Source organism: Paramacrobiotus metropolitanus, unplaced genomic scaffold (assembly GCF_019649055.1).
Source record: "Paramacrobiotus metropolitanus isolate TYO unplaced genomic scaffold, Prichtersi_v1.0 Parri_scaffold0000096, whole genome shotgun sequence".
Lineage (NCBI taxonomy): Eukaryota > Metazoa > Tardigrada > Eutardigrada > Parachela > Macrobiotidae > Paramacrobiotus > Paramacrobiotus metropolitanus.
The window spans coordinates 551,677-570,980 of NW_026570316.1; the positions used below are offsets into that span (position 1 = coordinate 551,677).

The 19,304-nt window shown below is 39.0% G+C and overlaps 4 protein-coding genes across 7 annotated transcripts; all 4 read left to right on the plus strand.

Annotated features, from left to right (window-relative positions):
* The first annotated feature begins 1,100 nt into the window (after positions 1–1,100).
* LOC129596845 (uncharacterized) lies at positions 1,101–2,941 on the plus strand. The gene is made up of 2 exons (XM_055494224.1): positions 1,101–1,663; positions 2,587–2,941. The coding sequence occupies exons 1-2, from the start codon at positions 1,406–1,408 to the stop codon at positions 2,761–2,763; spliced, it is 435 nt and encodes a 144-aa protein (XP_055350199.1). The 5' UTR covers positions 1,101–1,405; the 3' UTR covers positions 2,764–2,941.
* A 735-nt stretch (positions 2,942–3,676) lies between these two features.
* Positions 3,677–6,755, plus strand: LOC129596830 (small ubiquitin-related modifier 1-like). 2 transcript variants are annotated; one of them, XM_055494204.1, is made up of 5 exons: positions 3,677–4,014; positions 4,382–4,480; positions 5,074–5,201; positions 6,237–6,292; positions 6,433–6,755. In XM_055494204.1, the coding sequence occupies exons 2-5, from the start codon at positions 4,410–4,412 to the stop codon at positions 6,472–6,474; spliced, it is 297 nt and encodes a 98-aa protein (XP_055350179.1). In that variant the 5' UTR covers positions 3,677–4,014; positions 4,382–4,409; the 3' UTR covers positions 6,475–6,755. The 2 variants fall into 2 exon arrangements, with proteins under 2 accessions (XP_055350179.1, XP_055350180.1); XM_055494205.1 differs by having other exon boundaries at positions 3,677–3,962.
* Positions 6,756–7,128: 373 nt separating this feature from the next.
* LOC129596791 (translation initiation factor IF-2-like) lies at positions 7,129–14,851 on the plus strand. 3 transcript variants are annotated; one of them, XM_055494141.1, is made up of 11 exons: positions 7,129–7,285; positions 8,575–8,797; positions 10,729–10,975; positions 11,194–11,256; positions 11,510–11,644; positions 11,834–11,901; positions 12,402–12,458; positions 12,684–12,794; positions 13,362–13,537; positions 13,850–13,949; positions 14,404–14,850. In XM_055494141.1, exons 2-11 carry the CDS (start codon positions 8,630–8,632, stop codon positions 14,467–14,469), a joined length of 1,191 nt encoding a protein of 396 aa, XP_055350116.1. In that variant the 5' UTR covers positions 7,129–7,285; positions 8,575–8,629; the 3' UTR covers positions 14,470–14,850. The 3 variants fall into 3 exon arrangements, with proteins under 3 accessions (XP_055350116.1, XP_055350115.1, XP_055350117.1); XM_055494140.1 differs by lacking the exon at positions 7,129–7,285 and adding an exon at positions 8,333–8,491; XM_055494142.1 differs by lacking the exons at positions 7,129–7,285; positions 12,402–12,458 and having other exon boundaries at positions 8,378–8,797; positions 14,404–14,851.
* Positions 14,852–17,146: 2,295 nt separating this feature from the next.
* On the plus strand, positions 17,147–19,134 carry LOC129596835 (uncharacterized). Its single transcript, XM_055494211.1, has 3 exons — positions 17,147–17,379; positions 17,620–17,808; positions 18,566–19,134. Exons 1-3 carry the CDS (start codon positions 17,325–17,327, stop codon positions 18,829–18,831), a joined length of 510 nt encoding a protein of 169 aa, XP_055350186.1. The 5' UTR covers positions 17,147–17,324; the 3' UTR covers positions 18,832–19,134.
* The last annotated feature ends 170 nt before the right edge of the window (positions 19,135–19,304 follow it).

The following is a 19,304-nucleotide window of genomic DNA, read 5'->3' on the forward strand; positions in this document are numbered from 1 at the left end:
AATTAATTGTTTGGTTTGACGCAAATAGGCAAATTAACAGCATTTTTAATTTTAGCCAGAACACACAGTATCTTATCTAATTGCATAAAAACAAATGACTTAAGAAGGCGCAGTGTTTTTTCACGCCGGCAGGATTTTTCCCTATAATTTTGGAAAAAGACAAATTTATTTTACCCAAGTAAAAAAAAATAAAGTAAATTCTACAACAGATTTACAAAGCATTCCTTTGCTATTAAATTGCAGGCAACATCATTGTTTTTTGTGCGAGTAAATTTATTGGCTTCGCTTACTAATTTTACATTGGGGTTTAGATGTTTTGCTTACAGAAAAAATGACTGATGTGTCCGTAACACGGATCTAAATTCAACAAGTTAATTTGTCCTGTCGTCCAGATTCACAATACACTGCAACCGGAAGTAATCAGCACTCTTTTACCGTCCTGCTGCGTTCGTCCATTTGCTCGTTTTTGTCCCAACTCGTAAGTATTCTCACCCAACTGCACCCGCGCACAGCAGGCGAGCACACGTACGTAGCCGGCAAAACGGCAATATTTACGCTAAAAATATTCACGATTCGTTGAAAAATTCAGTAAAGTTACGGAAACAAGAGGAACGATCTAGCAAATTGCTGCTGCTAAATGCCGGAAAAACAAATGGGTGGATATTTCCGTAGTAAACCGAAACTTTCCATAGATTGGCTTATGTCGACATTCGTGACCCTTACACACACGGGCGTATCCGTAGAAAAGTAGCTGTTTTAAATTTCTTTTAAACGCGTGCGTACAAAGTTTCAGTACTCCCTGAAATGTTTAGTGTTCGACTTTCCCGGCATAAATAAAAGGAAAACGTCCTCATTGCTGATTTTTACCAACGGGCATGCTCCCATTCCCGTCCTTGAATTTTTTCCAACATCATTCAAAATTTATATTCCCTGTATCCCCGTACTGCCAATCTGCGGGTTTAATGAGTCGCGGCTGTCGTTTTAATTCAGGGGAGCGGTCAACGTGCTGCATATTCCCTTTACAACCGGAAATCCTTTCCTGTCTTCAATAGACAACGCTGTATATACTGTACATCCACATTTACACATCGTATCGCCCGCACCAACCTGGATATCCCGCTCATTATCACGTCTACGTAATATACAGAAAGGAGCGGGTTATTTTTATATGTGTTGCAATTATTCTCCATGAATTGTGTACCGGCTATATAACCCGGGCATATATGTCCGTTATAAAACTGCACCTAGATTGCGTTGCCGGTAGCGATTTGTAGAGGAATTTTAAATCTGCTCAGCGGCATCGAATTTCGGCATTTACCCGGTTTTCATTATCTCCCGTTTTGGTCAGTGATTAACGTTGCGAGGATATTACAGATACTTGTATAACCTATATATAATTTGAGAAATGGATTCTGCCAGTGTTGTATCCTTAATGCGTTGTTGGGTGGGATTGTTGGCATTGGTGTGCGTTACCACGGTGGTCAGTGGGCAGACGTTTACGGGTGACCTTTTGAATAATGACGGCTATCGGCTGCGCTGGGGACCGGGAGTACCGACCATGTGGCCGATGCGGCTGCGTGCACAGGGTCAACCGCTGATTACCGTGCCGGAGCCGGTAATTGTGGAGAACGGGCCAGCGGAAAATGCAGCGCCAAGAGAAACGGTGAGATAAGGTTTTCGGATACTCCTGCGCGAAGGGGACACATATTTTACATAATTAGATATTCAATTGTACATGCGTTCACTGTATGTACGTGAAATATGCCTTCACAACGCCTTAATTATAATAAATTTATTGCGCTTACATTTGAATTCAAAAAGATAAGACTGATGTATAAAATAAATGAATTTAAGAAAAGGTTATTATTGACTGTTTAATTTACGAAGGGTACATTACCTAATTAGTAGATGGTGCTACGTAAAACGCCGACACGTGAGCGCTAGCAGAAGGTCGTGTAATGAGTACAATACAAGTACTCGTATATCAATATTAACAGCGTGTTGCATGTTTTAAATAATCAACTGTGTAGCTTATTGTTAATTCATAACAACATTTTTGTACTGTTTGTTTGATGGTACCGCTCCATGGTGTTCTCAAAATACCTTAGTCGTATATAAGGCGAATTGAGCCGCGAAATTAGTGACAAATTACTGCATTAAGTGGGAATAACAAATATTTGTAGAGAAGTTAGTAATTAAGTATTACACATGATATGCAGTATTTAAGAAAAACGAAGTTAAAGGTACAATATACAGACGGAACGATACAAAGGTCACGGATCGAAGCAGTGGATATATAAAATGACAAAAGTTTAAACATTTACTAATAATTTTTATGGACAAACGACTATATAATAATATAAAACGTTCAATCAAAGCGCGTATATACTGTAGTATTTATTGATATATTATTAGTAAAAGTGTAGGCACTGAAATGTTTTGTGCGCCATTCTATATACACATTGATAAAACTGTGATACCCAAAATCGCGCAATAAATCACTTCAGTACAGAACAAAATTAAGGTACTTATTTTTTACGCACTGATCAAGTTAAGTTAATTAACGTAAGGTACTGTACCTTACAGATACCAACCGAATTGGCAGAATCCGTTGTTGCCGATACTGTCCCGGACAGTGCACCGGCAGTGGATGCTAATCTGATGCAGACAATGGGCCGGAAACGCTCGGCGGCGGTGATGTGCTATATCAATCCCATTTCCTGTTTCGGCCGCTATCCCATGAGGAGGAACTTTGCCTACTGATGCCGCCTTAATTGGGCTGTTAATGGGAATTTCCAGTTTTTTCTTCTAGACCATTGCGAGTGTTGTATAAACATCATCATCTATAATTATTATCGCATTTTTATTTTTTAATTCTACTGTTTTATCATTGTTTCTTGGATTTTGCGCTAGCTTATTTACTCTAGTTTTTAAGCACTTATTAACCTAATTATAAATTATTGTCTATGATCACGTATGCTTCCATGGTATATAGTTGTTTATCGGGAAATAAACAAAACATTTATTTATTAGTTTTTCGCCATACTTTTACTGATTACATTTCCTAATTTATTCCTTGTTTATTGCTGCAATTTTAAAATAATACGTTACTCACCACAGTCACCAGGACCTCCCAAGTACAGAACTATCCCGGTAAAAATTTTAAAAAAACGTACTTCGCAGCCGTACAAAATATGATACAAAAATTGCAAAAAAAGTTTAGAAAATTACAAAAACAGACGCGAAAAAATCACGGATTTGCAACTACTATAATTATACAGCACATTAGTTTGATAGAGGATCCGTGTTCCCTAATTACTGAAATTTCCGGTCGGGACCGGTAAGTTGTATTATTGCCAAGCAAATGCCAATTCCAACGTTTTACTTCTTACAATCAGCTTCTTCATAATAGTATTTCCGTATTATTATCATGGAAAAGATACTCAAAAACGATCAAAATTCAAAAGAATATCTTTTTTGTCGACAGTGGAAAATTTGAAACCGAACGGAAAAATTCTGACAGCTGATAATATTTTGGAACCAAAACAGAGCTACGAAAATGGAAGAGCCTGGCAGCGAAACATGAGAATGGAATCCCAATTCTGAATGGAAATGGAAAGCACATTCGATTCTGCCCAAAAATTCAGGAAACGAGCGCAGTGTTGACTGTGTTGTTTCGGATTTTTAGTATTTTTTACTGTTGAATTTTAAAATAGACTTTTAAGGGTTTTATTCAAGATCTGTTTGGCAGAACTTGCGGTTAATTGGTGGGTTTCTGTTATCCTTAGCGAGCTTCGTCGCAGTGGGACACGAAACTGTTGCGGTAGTTGTTTGCAATCCTCCGAATACGCGTCCGTAGACGTTCCTTCTTTGTCTTCCTGCGCAAGAACCTGAGTGCCTCGCAGCATATCGTCTGACGCAGCTCACGCGTTGAGTTCCCTGTACTGTTCCGTGATTGTTTGGTGAGCGGACAGGGTTGTCGTACCATCCAGCTGTGTTTTTTGCAGCAACCAGGTTCGATTTTCCCTTTCCTTAACATTTTGTTTCTTTTCCGAGTACGGGATACAAATGCAAGTTAATAACAATCTAAAAGATCTTGGTGTTGCAAGTTTTCGTAAATTCGTAAACAGTGGGTTTATAAGGCAAGCCTGCAACACTGCAGCATGTCTGCAGACTGTGCTGATTTTTAGTACCTGTTTTTGACGTTCTCCACAATCTTCAAGTTCTCTGTTCTATCTACACTTTTCGGATTTGTTTTGTGAATTTTATCGAAATCCTTTATGTAGTGTCTGTTCTCCGTTAGTAGGCGTCGCTTTTCTTCAGATCAGTGTGATAATGAACTCCACTTGCAGAAATTGAACGTACTGTGTTTCTTTTGCAGCCTCGCGCACATTCATCAGCAACGCAAAATGTCCGCCGCCAACGGGAATTCCTCGTTGATATCCAATAATTCGTCGTCGGATGAATTTATCCAGCTCAAGTCAGTAAAATTTTGTTAATTACCATTCCGTATTCGCGGTTTCGAAGAGGGCTGTCAGTTTTGCTGCGAATATTATTTTAGTTTTTATGCTGAGAACTAATTACTAAAAAAACATGTCGTTAAGTTATCGGTTTATTTTTAACTTGCTGACCGGTGAGTGCTACAGTATTTTCTATTCAAACATTCGCTATGATCGTTCTGATTCTAAATAAAATTTACGATAAATTATAAGTAATTTAGCAGTGAAATTCTGGACTTGTAGTACCACGTAGCAAGTACCTATACTTAGTAAAGTGTACCGTCCTGTTGTACCGCATTTTTAAAAACATTTTTTTAAATCGTTTACACGATTTTAAGATGATGCGCCTGCGATTGAACGACGTCCTGGTCAGTCTGGTTAAGCTATATACAAATATTACATAATGCAAAAAAAATTAATATTTTTTCTTTTAAAACGATCGTGACAGATTGGGCTTTCTAGGTTGCACATAAATGTGCTGGCAGCAACTCCTCTTTATGTTATTAGTCATTGGTACTGGTACGAGTTATTAGTAAAGTTAAAGTACTGAATGGTTGGTTTGTGGGTTTCGCAGAGCCGTCGATCAGGAGAATAATTCCGTCACCTTGAAAGTGAAAAAAGTCGTCCTCTTCCGGCGCATCATCGACGGCTACGCCCGGAAAAAAGGACTCGAACCCGCCAATATCCGCTTCACCGTGGACGGTATGCACTAAATGCAGGCACTATTTTCGGCTCGTATACAGTAAATCTTTGCTCAAATACCTGATTCGGTCGTTCATATTATTTAATAAAACATTACTCGCTTACTTGCTTGTAAGAATCTCGGATACTCTAATCACCGATTGGCAGTTGGTCTGTTTTGTACTTTAATTTGACTTTAAATTGTTTAGCCTCTCGGGAAGATTTCGGTGTGCAAATCTAATAGGAAAATATAATTTTAATTAATTACTGTAAAACGAGAGGGCGGGTTCATCATATGCCCCTTACCTATGCCCCGACAGCTTTTTAGCATTTTAAAATCGATGTGCGAAGCAGGTGCGCGCTCGGTTTGCGTGCCGAAGTTGTCGCTATCGCATGCCACCCACGGGTGCTGCGCCAGATTCAAAAATCTTGCTGTTCGCTTCACTGTTTGCAATTTTAAAGAATTTTTTTACTGTAATTCTACTGCCCTCTAGAAAGCTTTTACTTACGTCCAATCTGTAGAGGCTATAGCTTAAAAAATGCAGGAAAAAACTTTAATAAGGAAAATAGAAAGTTTAGTAAAAGTTTTCGGAGAAGCGAGATATCAACGATTAACGCTTTTTGCGTTTAACATACTCTTCTACGGGGCAGTTTGCCATAGACTTGTATGCTAACTGCAATTTATTTAAGACGTTGATATCTCGTTTCTCCGAAAACTTTTTACTTGCAAACTTTTTATTTTCAATAATAAAAGTTTTTTCTGCATTTTTTGAGCTATAGGTTGAACAGATTGAATGAAACTGAAGGCTTTCGAAAAATACCGAACCTGCAGGGGTTGCCCAGTGCGCAGGACATTTGGCACACACATTTTCTGCAGCCGAAAAGCTGTCGGGGCATATAGTAAGGGGCATATGTTCATCCTGTGGAATTTCCCGTATTATCTTGATTTTTGAGATATTAATTTGTATCGAATTTGCATTGAATTACGATGGCGTGTGGGCCATTTATTATCATATTATTATACTGTCAACTTATGCGGCATTGTTTTCTGTTTAGGGACCCGTGTTCGCGATGATGATACTCCGACCAAGCTTGGTTTGGAAGATGGCGACGTGAGTGCGCCGTGCTTCGGATCGAATAGCTTTATTTCATAAAATTGCGATTTCGAATTATATAAATTTTCATGCATCTTAATTCTCACCTACCGTACAACTGCTTAGTCAGTGCATTCACGTATCACTTTTGATTTCAGATTATCGATGTTTATACCTACCAACAAGGCGGCGGATCCTGAAGACCCATTTTGAACGGGAAGGTCATGGGTTTTTAGAATGTTAATTGCCGCGGGGAATCCTTTGTACAGATTTATCTTAGTCCCGATCGCGGTGTTTTTTCGTTGGAAAAATGTGATGCTCATTGCCAGTAATTTGTACCACAGAATTTACAGATTGAGGAAGTGTAACCAGGAATTATTTGTGGTTGCTCAATTTTTAATGCGCGCGCGTTTCTGAATTTTCCGTTTGGCAATGGAGAATGTGATGTTGTTGCCTTTTGAATAAGTTGTTATCGGCATTGGTATGAGATTAAAAAAATTACCGTTTTGGCAGTGTGCAATACGTTAAATAAAATTAGCAATTTTTCAAAAATTGAATAAATTACCCGTAGAGGTTAAAATAAAATTAGTCATTTTTAAATAAAAATAATAAAATTAGCCAGCTTACGGAATCAGTGTGAATCACTCTGCAAAATGACTTCCATTTCAAAATGACACTGTTAATAAATAATCAGGAATAACCCTGAGTTATTTAACAGTACGACTACTGTAATAAAATAATAAACAAAATCATTCGTGCCAAGTCGCAGTCTTCCGTATATGCCACGGCTCGTCACGCCATCGGTCTTTGTCCCACTGCGTTTTCTCAGTTTTCTGTGGACTGCTCTGCAGCGACTACTCCGCGACTTTCGTCATGTTGTTCCGCATTTGAGATCTTCTGGCGTACAGTACCTTGCTGGATTTTAATATCAGTTTTTTTCTCGTGGATTACCGGGATTATTTCTGTATATACGTAAATTGGAGTTTTATCCGCTTCCGCGCAGCGTTTACGGTAAGAAAAATGCTCTCTGGATAACGCTCATTCAGCCTGCTTACGATTTATCTTGTTGAATTCAGTGACAATCCCTGTTCACAGCGCGGCTGCGACTGGTTAGATTACAGGGATGCCGTAGCATCAGCGAAATTTAATATGGAATTTTTATTTTTTCGTTTAATAGGCTTGTTTTATTTATTTTCGTTAATTTTCGCCTTTTGGTTTTTCCAAGGCCATATTTTTTTGCGTGATTATTATTGTAAAATCTAAAAATTAATGGGATTCACGATCCTTATCGACGTTAGTTTAGACATGGCATTTACATCCCATAGGAGCGATTTTTCCTGTTCCGTGCAGCGTGTGCGTGTGTGCCAGTGCGGCCAATGGCCTGATCGACCGCCGTTATCTGATCTGGAGAGTTGCTGATTTGTACGCTTATCTCAGTTTATTGCCGCATTTTAATTTGCATGTTTTATTAGATTTATTTTCACAAACATCCGTATCACTAGGTTAAATTATACTGCATTTATTGTGAAAGATTTATTTCTGGATAAATATGTCGTTAATTCTTCACTAATAATGGGCGCACTTTGCCGGCGAAAAATGCGATAACGAAAATCAACAATTTCCCCTGCATTCTGGCAGAATTACGCGATCACGTTACAACGAAGAACGCAAGGCGTTTGTTTAGTAAATATTTGCCAATTTGGAGTCGGCTTCATTTTTGATAAATTTCATAGCATGTGATAGTCCCGGAATGGTGAGCAATACTGGTGAAACACGGCGTGTTTGAAGGCTAGAAAATCTGAGATGATAAAATTCAGCACCAGCAGTGCGATGAGTCAGCAGTATTTGTGCGCTGTGGTGGTTCGATGGCGAGAATAATTTAGCGGTTTAATTTTTATTTTTGGGAGATCAACTTCATTTTTTTATTCGAAGTTTATAACAATAAATTACGCTAAAAAAATTTAACTTCTTTTGCCTAGTTTTTATGCAAGCGTTTTCGTAGTTTGAATGTTTGATTTCCGGTGCAGCCAAACGCGCCATCCACCACTGCGGCGGCGATACAGTAGCGCAGTCATTCGACTGGTGCAGTCGTACTTTCATGGAAAACTGTATTTTTGGACGACGGCGCATTGGACTCTCGTTGTCTGACTGTGTTTACAGCCGCAGCTGGGCTCGCTGAATAATTCATGCGTTTTGTCGCGCAGGCGGTGGAAGAGTGTATGTTTGATGAAACCATCGCATGTGTAATTGGCGTAGCCACTCGCTTTGATTCGCGTTCTGAGTGCTGTATCACGTTGCAGAATCGGGTGCGTTGCTCCAGTGATCTGAATCCGTGTGGAGGACTATTTGGACAAAATGGGAGCCACGTCGTCCAAGCGCAAGGGGACCTTCGATGTCCAGAAGGGCGGGAAGACGGCCAACGGCGCCGGGGTGGTGGCGCAGTCGACCGACGCCAAGACGACGGTGCAGCATGTCGTCAAGGAGGACAACGGGATCGATAAGGGCGTGCAGGAAGCGATCATGGTCAGTGTGCGCTGTTTTTCAAGGTTATTCTGGTTTCTATTCGCTCACGTTCGATTTGTTTAATTTTTTTCGTATTATTTCATGAGATTGTGATTTATTCCGTTTGTTTTGTTTACCGTACGCAGTTAATTGCTTGAATTAATTTTCTGAAATTTTTATGAGTTAGTTTTTTATCATCAGTGCACTTCATATTTTCGCTTTTTCTTTGAACTGTTGCTGTTTACTCGTTGGATAATTTAATGAATTTTTTATCAGGGATGGCTTAAGTAAAGTTATTTTCATTATTCGATTTGATGTGTATTTGCGACGATTTATTTCTGCTTTTTTTGTAATTTTCTTCTCCTGCTTTCACATTTCTGCTTTTTCTTTAAAGTTTAAAGCAGCGGTTTGCTTTTTAATTTAATTTATTCATAATAAAATATTTCTGGATTTCTCAGTTTTGATAATCATCGGTATTTTATGCGAAATTAGGAGATGATCAGCAAGCTTTAGAAATTCGTGTTTTTGTGCTGCGATGTCAGCAGTGTCATGGTCATTTTCCTGTGTTAATTTTGAGAACTTTTACTTGCCGATGATTCGTTTACCATTCGTATTATTTCGAAAATAAATCGCAGCCACAGACACCGGAAGGATCTGTTAGATTTGATTGATTTAAAATGAACAGCGCATCATCTTCTCCCTCTGAAGTCTGAAGTGAATCAAGTGATGCTTCATTAAGAATCGATCGCACATTTTAATTACGCTTGTCCGGTCGTCTGTGGTTTGACATTGATTTGACACCGCACAATGGAGGTGGATGTGGTGCTGTCGTGGTTAAAGTAAATTTTTGTTCAACCGTTTGATCACAGTCACACGGCTGTCGTGCCAACATTTCGTCAGGGAGTGCGTGCTGCACGCTGGTATTTCCCCGTTTGATGCTATCGCGTATTTATTAATTTTGACGTTGTGCTGACACGGTGAAACAGACGGGAAATGGCCGGCCGGGTGCGTGTTGATGCGCGGGATCATGTAATGAACCACGAACAGTGGCGGCGGGCTGTGCAAATGTTTGCTAATTAAGTTCACGATCAGTGAACAACCTACTTTGCCGGGTCGGGAACGGATTTTATCTGTCGGTTTCTCTTGGTGGCGCTGGTTTGTCGTGAAATATTGTCTTGTTTATCTATGAGAAACTAAACTGTTGTTTTATTTACTATCGATCAAAAAATGTCCGGTTTAACCGAACGTGCTGCTCTAGATGCTCTAGATGCTCTAGATTTTCAGCAGTCTCCGCGATTTTGGTTTATATGGGTTTTTCTTGTCGAAATGAACCACTTCAACTTGTTAAGTTACAATAATATTACTTACTTGTCAAGTTATTACGAATTTTTCTAAAAATATTGTAGTCCCTTTTTTGGATTCATTCCGGTTTTCTTTCTATAAATTTTGGGACTTTTTGGGCTTCCATTTTGAAGCCTAATTTGGCATAGAAACTGCTGTTTTCGTGTGTATAATAATATTCAGTGTTATTTGATTGACTACGTTTGCGACGATTACGTTTTTTTTAAATTGAGAGGGAGGGAATGTTTGTGTTTTTAGTATTGTGATTTCGTGGTAGTATTGCATTGCTCACATTACTGAATGTTTTTGTTAGTTTTGTAGGTGCGGAAAAGCGTATCTTTTAATGTAGCCTTTTACAAGTTTGGTTAAGTTTTAATCAGGCCTTTCCAGTAGTCAGGCTGTTACCCGTAGACTCTGCCGCTAATGATCAACAAATTTCATTAAAATTTGCAAAATGTCCTATTTCCTTAGAATGGCGTACTGCGAAGTGATATGAATCTGTTTTGTTTTTTTGACGATTGGTGCATTATGAAAAGACAGGAATGTATTTTTAAAAATTAAATTTAACAGATTTGGGTAATTGACTAATTGTGATTTAAATCCTCTTGCAGGGAAACGGCACATCCGGTCGTTCGGCTAGTTTGCGTTTCATTGACGCGGACGGACCGGGCGAGAATGAGGCGCAGAAGGGAGAACGTTCCCATTCCATCCCGATCCAGCTGCACCAGTCGCCGGCAAATCTGGTGCAGCCGACCGATCCCGCTCCCACGCGTCCGTTGCCCGCTAGTGAGCCGCTGAAAGAGGTCGTCGCGAATGGATACAAGGCTCATCCCGAACCGGAAGTGGTTTTCCGTCAAGGTGGGGATAAATTCCAACCAGATTTTACACGTCAGAATAAAATATATATTTTTCCGGTTTATCAGTAAAGTTATATAGATTTCCGGACCAAATAACCAAAAATATAGCAAACATCCAAAAACCAAAATCTAGCAATCTAGTCAAAAAATAAATAAATATCTTTACATTTTTGAATTCTTTCTTTATTTCTGTTTTGAATTGATATTTCTTTTTTCCAGAATCTGCTCCAGCGCCGGCGGCCCCAGTTTTGCCAGCTCCACCAGCACCGTCTCCGCAGCCAGGTGAGCGTTTATTTTCCATGTTGCGTACTATTTTTGATTTTTCCGGAACGCTGGTTTAATTTGCTTTTATTATTTTATTTGAAAGCCTTGGCGTTTGTTGCGCTTTTGTGCTCCTTTTTTCGATTAAATGTTCGATGATGTTGCGCATCGTTGCCAGTTAAATTTGCAAATTTAATTTTACATTGGATTTGGAGACCAGCAGGAGATGATATTTGTATGCAAAATCGCAGTCTGCCGATGGTTTGCCTCGTAGGGCTTGCTGAGGAGAAAAAGCCGGGAACCCCGGCTGCGCCGGCCAGCCATGTCCATGCCCAGGGTGACGCCGCGGATCTGACGGTCACCATTGAGAATATAGAGGAGGTCTCGCTGAGCAAACGCGGTAGTTATGGTACGCCGGTCACAGTACATTTTGCGAACGCTGTTGCATGGATTCACTTGTTTTATTGATTGTTCTGGAAACTGGTTGGCACTGGGTTTGCTAATTTTATTTGTGCTTTTTTATTTATAATTATTTGCGTCGTATTAATCTTGTCTTGGTTGAAAATTTTTGGTTTTCATAAAAATCTTTGTTTGACAGTCGCCACGGGAGAACGTGTGACGCTGGAAGTGCCCGAATACGCCGTTTCGGAACCTGATTCGGATTTGGTAAGCATTGTAATGAACGATTTAACTTGATATTCAATACTTCGTATTAATGAAGTTATTGAAAACTGCTCATAATTGCATGCCTTCTGTTATTCAATATTAAAACGATTTTTTTGCGAACACTAAAGTAAAACTCGATGGATAATTAAATATTGCAGACTATAATAGATTTTGGAAGATTTTTGCACTAAGAAAAACAGTGACATTGTACTGTATGTAAAATCAGTCGGGAAAAATAATAAATAAATCAAATGAAAAGCTACCGCCTAATTTTTGACTGAATAAACTTGTTGGCATAAATTCTGTCAGGAATAACTGGAAATCTGGAACAATAATAATTCCCAATTGTCGGGTTTTTTAATATTTATTAAAAATAATCGAATAAATTGTAGATAAAGGATACGTAACAGAATTTATTGTGCAGTAAGGTATTTGAATTTTGAATAATTTATAAATTTCGAATTATTACCTGGTAGAATAATGTGTAAATTTATCCAAAGGGATCACGCATTCTGGAAATGGATGGGCACAGTTTGACGGATATTCATGAGAATGACGTATGTAACACTGCCGTGTGTCCTGCTTATACTCGTATTTCGGTATCGCTGCCGTCTTTCTCACGCTATCGCTCAAACTTTCATCACCCTGTCGTGATCAGTGAAATATTTTTGTCGTCGAAAAGCTTTCTCCGTCTGACCTTCTCGTGTTTGCTGCTAACTCAGCTGGATTGGCGTTGGTTTAATGTTGCGCTCACATTTTGAATGCGTCTGTTTTCTGCGCAGGAAGTGCGGGAACTGACCAATGCGGAGATTGCCGCTGAAGAAAAGCGCCGCGCGGAAGAACGCCCGGAAGTCACCCGTGCCGAGTCTCCCGTCGGTCTCGTGGACGAACCAGTAAGCAATTCAGATTTTCGTGTTTTTGTTTTAATTTTTTTAAAATAGTACTACTGTGTAGTGTGTACTCATAATTACGTATTTAATAATATTTTAATTACATTATGCGGCCATTACGATTTAATAACATTAAAAAATTGATTAGAGAATGGTTTCTGTTAAACATTTATAAAAAATAATAATAAAATTTTTTTTATGTATATTTAATAAAAATAAATAAAATTAAAAATAAAAGATAAAAATTTAAAAAATTGATTAGAGAATGGTTTCTATCATTTTAAGAAACGTTACTAGTTCATTCATGTAATGTTAACGCTGCGTTTAGGTTTTCGCAGTAAATGTCGGCCGTATGCTTGGGAAAAGCATTTTGATATTTGGCAGATTTCTGTAATAGGAAATTACTGATATAATTTATCCTTATTAATTATTTTGTTGTTCCTGCACTTGTGTTGAAGCGCTGGTAATTCAATGAAATTCGTAAGCTGCATTGATTTATTTCCAATTGTTTTGTTGTCAGCAGAATGTGTGATAGCAGCTTGTATTATTTTATTTTACGATTTTTTACAGAAGACTGGGGCCACGCCCATTGTGGAAACAAAATCGTCGGCTGATCTGGTGGAAAAAGATACGGATGAGGAGGACCTGGTCAGTACAATGCAGGAAATTGAGTGGACGGAGGACGGCGATGTGGTGTTTGTTCGCGGCACTTTCTCCAACTGGGACAAGAAACCCATGGAAAAATTGTAAGTTTGACAGGAATTGTTAGCTTCTTCAACTTTCACGGAAGGCTGATTGGACATTCACAGTAATTAGGACAAATTTCGCAGGGCATGGTTCTGTTCGTTACGATAGTTTCTACTGCTTATTTAAAATCAAAAAATATGGGGAAAATTTGGCAGTTGTATATTTGGTAAGTGTTTATTTATTAGAAGGTATTTTGTGTTTTGCCGGGACTTTTGAGAAGTTTTTTTACCATTGACGGTTACCTATTTCTGAATTCTAACGGGATTATTATTATGGTGCTGATGAAATCGTGAACGATTCGTCTGCTACAGGGAAAAAGGAGGGTTTGCATACACTTTTCCGGTCAACGAAGGAACCGTGTACATGTACAACTTCGTCGTAGACGACGCGGTGCGGACTGCCTCCAATAAAGTATGTATTCTGCCAGCGATATTGGTGAATTTGTAATTACTGCTCAGTTTCTCAAACTCTGTCACAAAAGTTTGAGAATTCTTTGATTTTTTTGACGAGTTAATTGGTGCCTACGTTTGCATTACTACAAACTAACGTACATTTTTTAAAAGAAATTTTTACCGTATGTTTTAAAAAAAATTATAAGGAAAAATTAAGCAAATGACAGCGTGTAGTAATTGGCGATTTTCTAATTGCTTTTCGTCCATTTTTTTTAAATCAGTACTTTATACGGTATCTGCGGATGTTGCGACTTTTAATGTAACGTTTTAATGATAAACGTGTCAACTTTTCCCGGAAATATGTAATTAAATAATGAGCGTTATTTTTATTTTTTCCCAGATATAGATAGATTTTTTGTTATTATTTTTTTATGATTATTTTTAATGGAGAATAATTCTGTGTTTATTAACAGGAAACTACGAAATACTATGTCGGTGATAACGAGGAGGTTGTGCACACGCTGTGCGTCATGGATTAAAATGACAGGATGAATTGATTAAATGGCTCCATTGGCTCGGCTCGGCGGATGGATAATTTAGTTCCTTTTTTTAACCCGAAGCTTCTCATTCAGCGATGACGTTCTAATCCTTCTTTTCTGGACGCTTTTATTTGACTAAATTGCGGGAATGTTTTTGGTTTTGTAGTCTTACTTTGATGACGATCTCTTGTGATAAGTGTTGTGAACAGACAAGCCAAATTTGGAATTTACAGTTGGTGTTGTTTGATGGTGCTTTGCGTTGTGCTCAGGAATGCTGTGAATATTATACGTTGGAGTGGTTTGCATGGTTGTGTTGCTGCGCCGTTGGCAGTCGCTGCGTTTCTTATTAAAACTATTTGCTAGGAGAAATGCGTACTCTTTGTGGCAGCTACATTTCTTTGATTTTGGATGTTGAAGAAATGGTTTATTATTCTGAAAAGACAACCAGACTTTATCTAGAGTTGAAGGTTTTTGCGACGATCGTCTGCGCAGATTATCAATACTGTGATTGGTAAAATGCTGTCTTTTCAGTTTTCCTTGAATGCTTTCTTAGTGTTCAAGCACAGTTAATATGAGTACAGATCGCTCCCGAACCAATGAGTTACGGTAATTACTTTGTATGAAACACAGCATATTCTGCAGAAAATTGTACATCTGTATTGTTTTGACTTACATATCGTATTACAAAAATTAATTTAAAAAAAAATGTAAAACAGATACAAAATTGGGTGGCATTAAAAGCCGGATTTGAAAGTTAGCATAAACATACAGCAAGGTACATAGCGCTGGTAGCCACTACGCTACAATTATCGCTGTAATGTACTTTGGAAATATTACCGGAATATAAAGGCAGCACTTACAAAAAGCTTGCAATTGATACAAAAAACAGTAATTCAACGAACATGATTATATGAATATTTGTATGCATAAGTTATGTCAAATGCTTGAACGCCTGGATAGGCGTGGCATACCGTAGTATCTCGTACTAACTTAAAGTAACCCATGATTTTGTAATTTTCGCATTTCTTTGCGCAACCCATTTCAAATCCGGCTTGTACCTCGCATCACCTTTTGGCTCTTATCACGTCTTACCACCTTCCTTTTAGAAATGGATTCTATAAAACGCCCTTTTGATTGTAATCGCCTGTGCGACACCTCTTCTGAGGATTCCCACCCCTTTACTGCATTTATTAAATTTTACTGCAGCCGGGAACGTTGCGTACTACTAGCGGTGACCTTTTTGTAAACCGGAAGAACGCGTCCACGAAACAACAAGGCTTTGGTTGCTTCGTTCACACTTTCCATTTGAAGTTATACAACACTTCTAGGGAGCTTCTGTAGCTTTTGCTGCATCGTATAGACATGCCGTGGTATAAGTACAGCCTTCTTCAGAACCCCGCCCGTATCAAACTGTGGGACAAATCTGCATATTTACAAAATGCAGGCAGGCTGCACAATACATAGCACCGTGTACGTATACAGGGAGTTATCATACTTCGACTCATTTTGAATACAACTGAAATAAAAAAATGGCTCCGTACGTGTGATCAATGCACACCTGCACAGAAGTATGTATTAGTCATGCTGCGGAAAGTAAGCACATTTATGTAAAACCTGCAAGATAGTTAATGTACATCGTGTACGATCTGATCTTTGGCCTTTCAGAAAGTGAGTTTTTATTTTATTACCAAACAGGGTGTGGTTCTCAAGAACCTATGATAAATCGAGCCAATGGTGGCAGTTTGTGGATGAATCCGGAAATATCGCATTGGTGCTAATTTTCAAAATTATGTACACAGTAGGGCACTGTATTTCAGATCGAGAATGCGATTAGTCTTGCTGTATATATATATTGTACGATATATTGTGGAGTGGTGTGTAGACTGTAAAAAGTGGAAGATGTTCTACGTCCCTTTTGTTTCGGCTTAAAAGACTTTAACCTCACCGGCTGGGATCCCAGTCTTCCACGATGGCAGCCGCCACCGTCGCAAACCTTTATGGACTTGATTAGAAGTCTGCGCTCTTCCTTATCCTATCCAAATGGCTAACAGCTGACCGCAGAAATGGGAGTTCGCTAACCGATTGACTTTTCAGCTTTATGCTCAGCTACCTACACTTCTACTTTGCTGGAAGCCTGGAACGATAAATCAAGACTGCGCATTGCTCGGTGATTGTGGTAGCAATTAAAACAAGAATTTTTCACAGCAAGGATAAGTGATTAGTTTGCTCTTGCTCTTGTTATGTCACACATGAACTGGCTCTACTGTCTCTGCTTTCGAACAAAGCTGGGCACAACGAACAGTATATTTTGCATAAAACAGCAGTTGTCCACAAGAACCATATCTGCACCGATCTGAGCACCTACAAGATATTGAAGATAGCATTGTAAACTGACTTGAACCCTAAAGCTGATTAAATCAGCACAATAATATTATATTGATGTACTTTTTTCGGAATAAATGTATGCTTTACAGCAGCCAAAAACTTTGTTTATCATGAATGTAAACTAGTAAAATGCGGTCGCATATACATATTATACTGATTACTTACTTTTCAATCATTCCGTGCTCGCAACAGTGCACGATGTTTTCAAGGCTTTTCCCTCTTTCGACAATAAACAGACATAACATTACCGGTAAAAACCGTAATAAGTCTGTATGCGATGTGTATGTGTCTGTATTATGTATTCGTATTTATTGGGCCACTTTTGCAGTTAACGGGTGTTTCACGTCTTATCGAATCACAGAAATTTGTATAACCAAGTGATCACTACCATCACTTATTTAAAGTTTGCGCCGCTACGCCTTTTATAAAATTAAAACTGAGAAAGCTTCAACTATCAGAGTCAGACCACCATGCTGCGAAGCGGTTTAGGAATTTTGTTCGTAGTAGGAGTTTTGGCGTCGACAGGTAAGTAAGGAAAACATCGCACATATGGCAAAAAAACATTTTGCACGGCGCAATTGAATATTTCCTGTTCTTGTGGGAATACTGAATATTCCCGCTATCCCAAAGTACGACGTTGCGGCATAATGTGATTTAAGTATGCAACTGCTACTCGTAGAAGACAGGGATGATTTCATTAGGGTGTGTATAACAGTTTTAGCAGTGTATACACCCAAAAAAGCTGACCGGACTAGTACTTCACAGGCCTGGCGCTTAATTGCTATCAGTGCAGAAACGGTTTCCTGAGATCCAACAAAACGCTGGCTGGCTGCAGCCCCAGCAATGCCGACAACGTCACGTGTCCCACGGATACCCAGTACTGCTTGAGAACGGACGGTGCTTACAACTGGAGCTACGTCGCGGGGTCTAACAGGATCTCCGGATCGTCATCAGGTGAGTCTGTTTTTGTCCGGAGAATCCGATAACGAAATAGCACCATAATGCCTAATACCGAATATTGAACACCGCTGCTTAAGTATCATCCTGGGATCGAATAAATCAAACTGGACTCCCGCTAACTGGCTGTTTGGGCTTGGGATTAGACGTTATAGTGAACTGGTGATTACTGTACTCTCGGTTCAATATGTCCCGGTTTTGTAAAGTATAGCCAGTCATGCACTGTACGCGGTTCAAAACACTCGCTGAATCCGGTGAACATAAATCCGCCAATAAGCGTGATTGGCAGTAATACCCGTCAAATTAACGGCTAACGATCGGTTTTCGAGCGCGTTGAACAGTAACGGTTCAGTTTTTTCCGTGAGATTTCGCAGCCTAAATTTTCAGTTTCTTTCCACGGTGATAATAATGAATTTTATTTTCGTAATGTCGAAAGGAGTTCCGAAAAATAAATTAAAATTTAAATCAAAACAAAAGTCAAAGTGGGAGTTTTAAGTGAAAGAATCAGACGGTTCTTTGGTTTACCAAAGAACCGTCTGATTTCGATTACTGGAGTACTCAAGGAAGGGTTCAAGCTGTTCAGACGGTTCATTAAGCCTAAAAGACCGAACCCAATGAATTCCGTGACGTCAGTATAGTGTTGCATGGAAAGACCATACAAAACGGAGACATCGTGAGTCGAGAGTACAGTAACAACTTAACATTAAGGATGCTTCGGTGACCTTTGCAAAACTATGTGTTTTTAATTTGATAGATGGCAAATTTTTGGATTGCGGCACTCCCGCGATGATCCGGTTTCTGCTCGGCGACATACGTCTAGATGCCGACGTTTACTGCAACGACAATGTCACAATGTATGGACAATTATTGGATACCATAACGGATCGTCAGTGGTTTGGCTTGAACGGGACCGTGTGCCTGTGTAAAGGTGTAACGTGCAACTCTGGGAATACGTTCTCGGCTACCGCTATGATGCTGATGATCCCGGCTGTACTCAGTGTAATGTTTTTCATGAAATAATTCGGCTAGAATATTAATCTGGTTTAATGTTTGGCTGGTGATTAAATCTCGAATCACCATACTCAAATACTGCAGCAAATAAATTATTTTCAGAAGAACATTGGCTTGTGTATACTGCTGTATCTGAACTGGCTTGTGTGTATTGTACTCGTATATTTGTGATATACAGCTTTCTGCTGCGCATTGGTTCGTTCATCTGAAAGCGTGATTTATTCATTGTATCACATCAGGAGACAAATCACTGTTATTTTCTCGTGCGTATTAATTGATGACCGACCCTTTGAGAATAATGGTTTTTATTCACTCAACAATAAAGTAGCTACTTGCTAGCTATTTGCTACTTGCTACTTTCTACCCATAGCTGTCCGTAGTACAGTAAGTGCGAATTAATATATTCGCGCAGTTCTGATAAAATTAAATGTACAGTGTCGTCACTGTCGTGCACCGAAGATGACATTGACAACACAGAATAT

Bases quoted from the DNA above. Each gene is read 5' to 3' on its own strand.
- LOC129596845 (XM_055494224.1), top strand. From the start codon at position 1,406: ATGGATTCTGCCAGTGTTGTATCCTTAATGCGTTGTTGGGTGGGATTG. The intron at 1,664-2,586 runs GTGAGATAAGGT...TGTACCTTACAG, and splicing joins ATGCAGCGCCAAGAGAAACG to ATACCAACCGAATTGGCAGA.
- LOC129596830 (XM_055494204.1), top strand. From the start codon at position 4,410: ATGTCCGCCGCCAACGGGAATTCCTCGTTGATATCCAATAATTCGTCG. The intron at 5,202-6,236 runs GTATGCACTAAA...TTTTCTGTTTAG, and splicing joins TATCCGCTTCACCGTGGACG to GGACCCGTGTTCGCGATGAT. The intron at 6,293-6,432 runs GTGAGTGCGCCG...TTTTGATTTCAG, and splicing joins TTGGTTTGGAAGATGGCGAC to ATTATCGATGTTTATACCTA.
- LOC129596791 (XM_055494141.1), top strand. From the start codon at position 8,630: ATGGGAGCCACGTCGTCCAAGCGCAAGGGGACCTTCGATGTCCAGAAG. The intron at 11,902-12,401 runs GTAAGCATTGTA...ATTTATCCAAAG, and splicing joins CGGAACCTGATTCGGATTTG to GGATCACGCATTCTGGAAAT. The intron at 13,950-14,403 runs GTATGTATTCTG...GTTTATTAACAG, and splicing joins TGCGGACTGCCTCCAATAAA to GAAACTACGAAATACTATGT.
- LOC129596835 (XM_055494211.1), top strand. From the start codon at position 17,325: ATGCTGCGAAGCGGTTTAGGAATTTTGTTCGTAGTAGGAGTTTTGGCG. The intron at 17,380-17,619 runs GTAAGTAAGGAA...AGTACTTCACAG, and splicing joins AGGAGTTTTGGCGTCGACAG to GCCTGGCGCTTAATTGCTAT. The intron at 17,809-18,565 runs GTGAGTCTGTTT...TTAATTTGATAG, and splicing joins GATCTCCGGATCGTCATCAG to ATGGCAAATTTTTGGATTGC.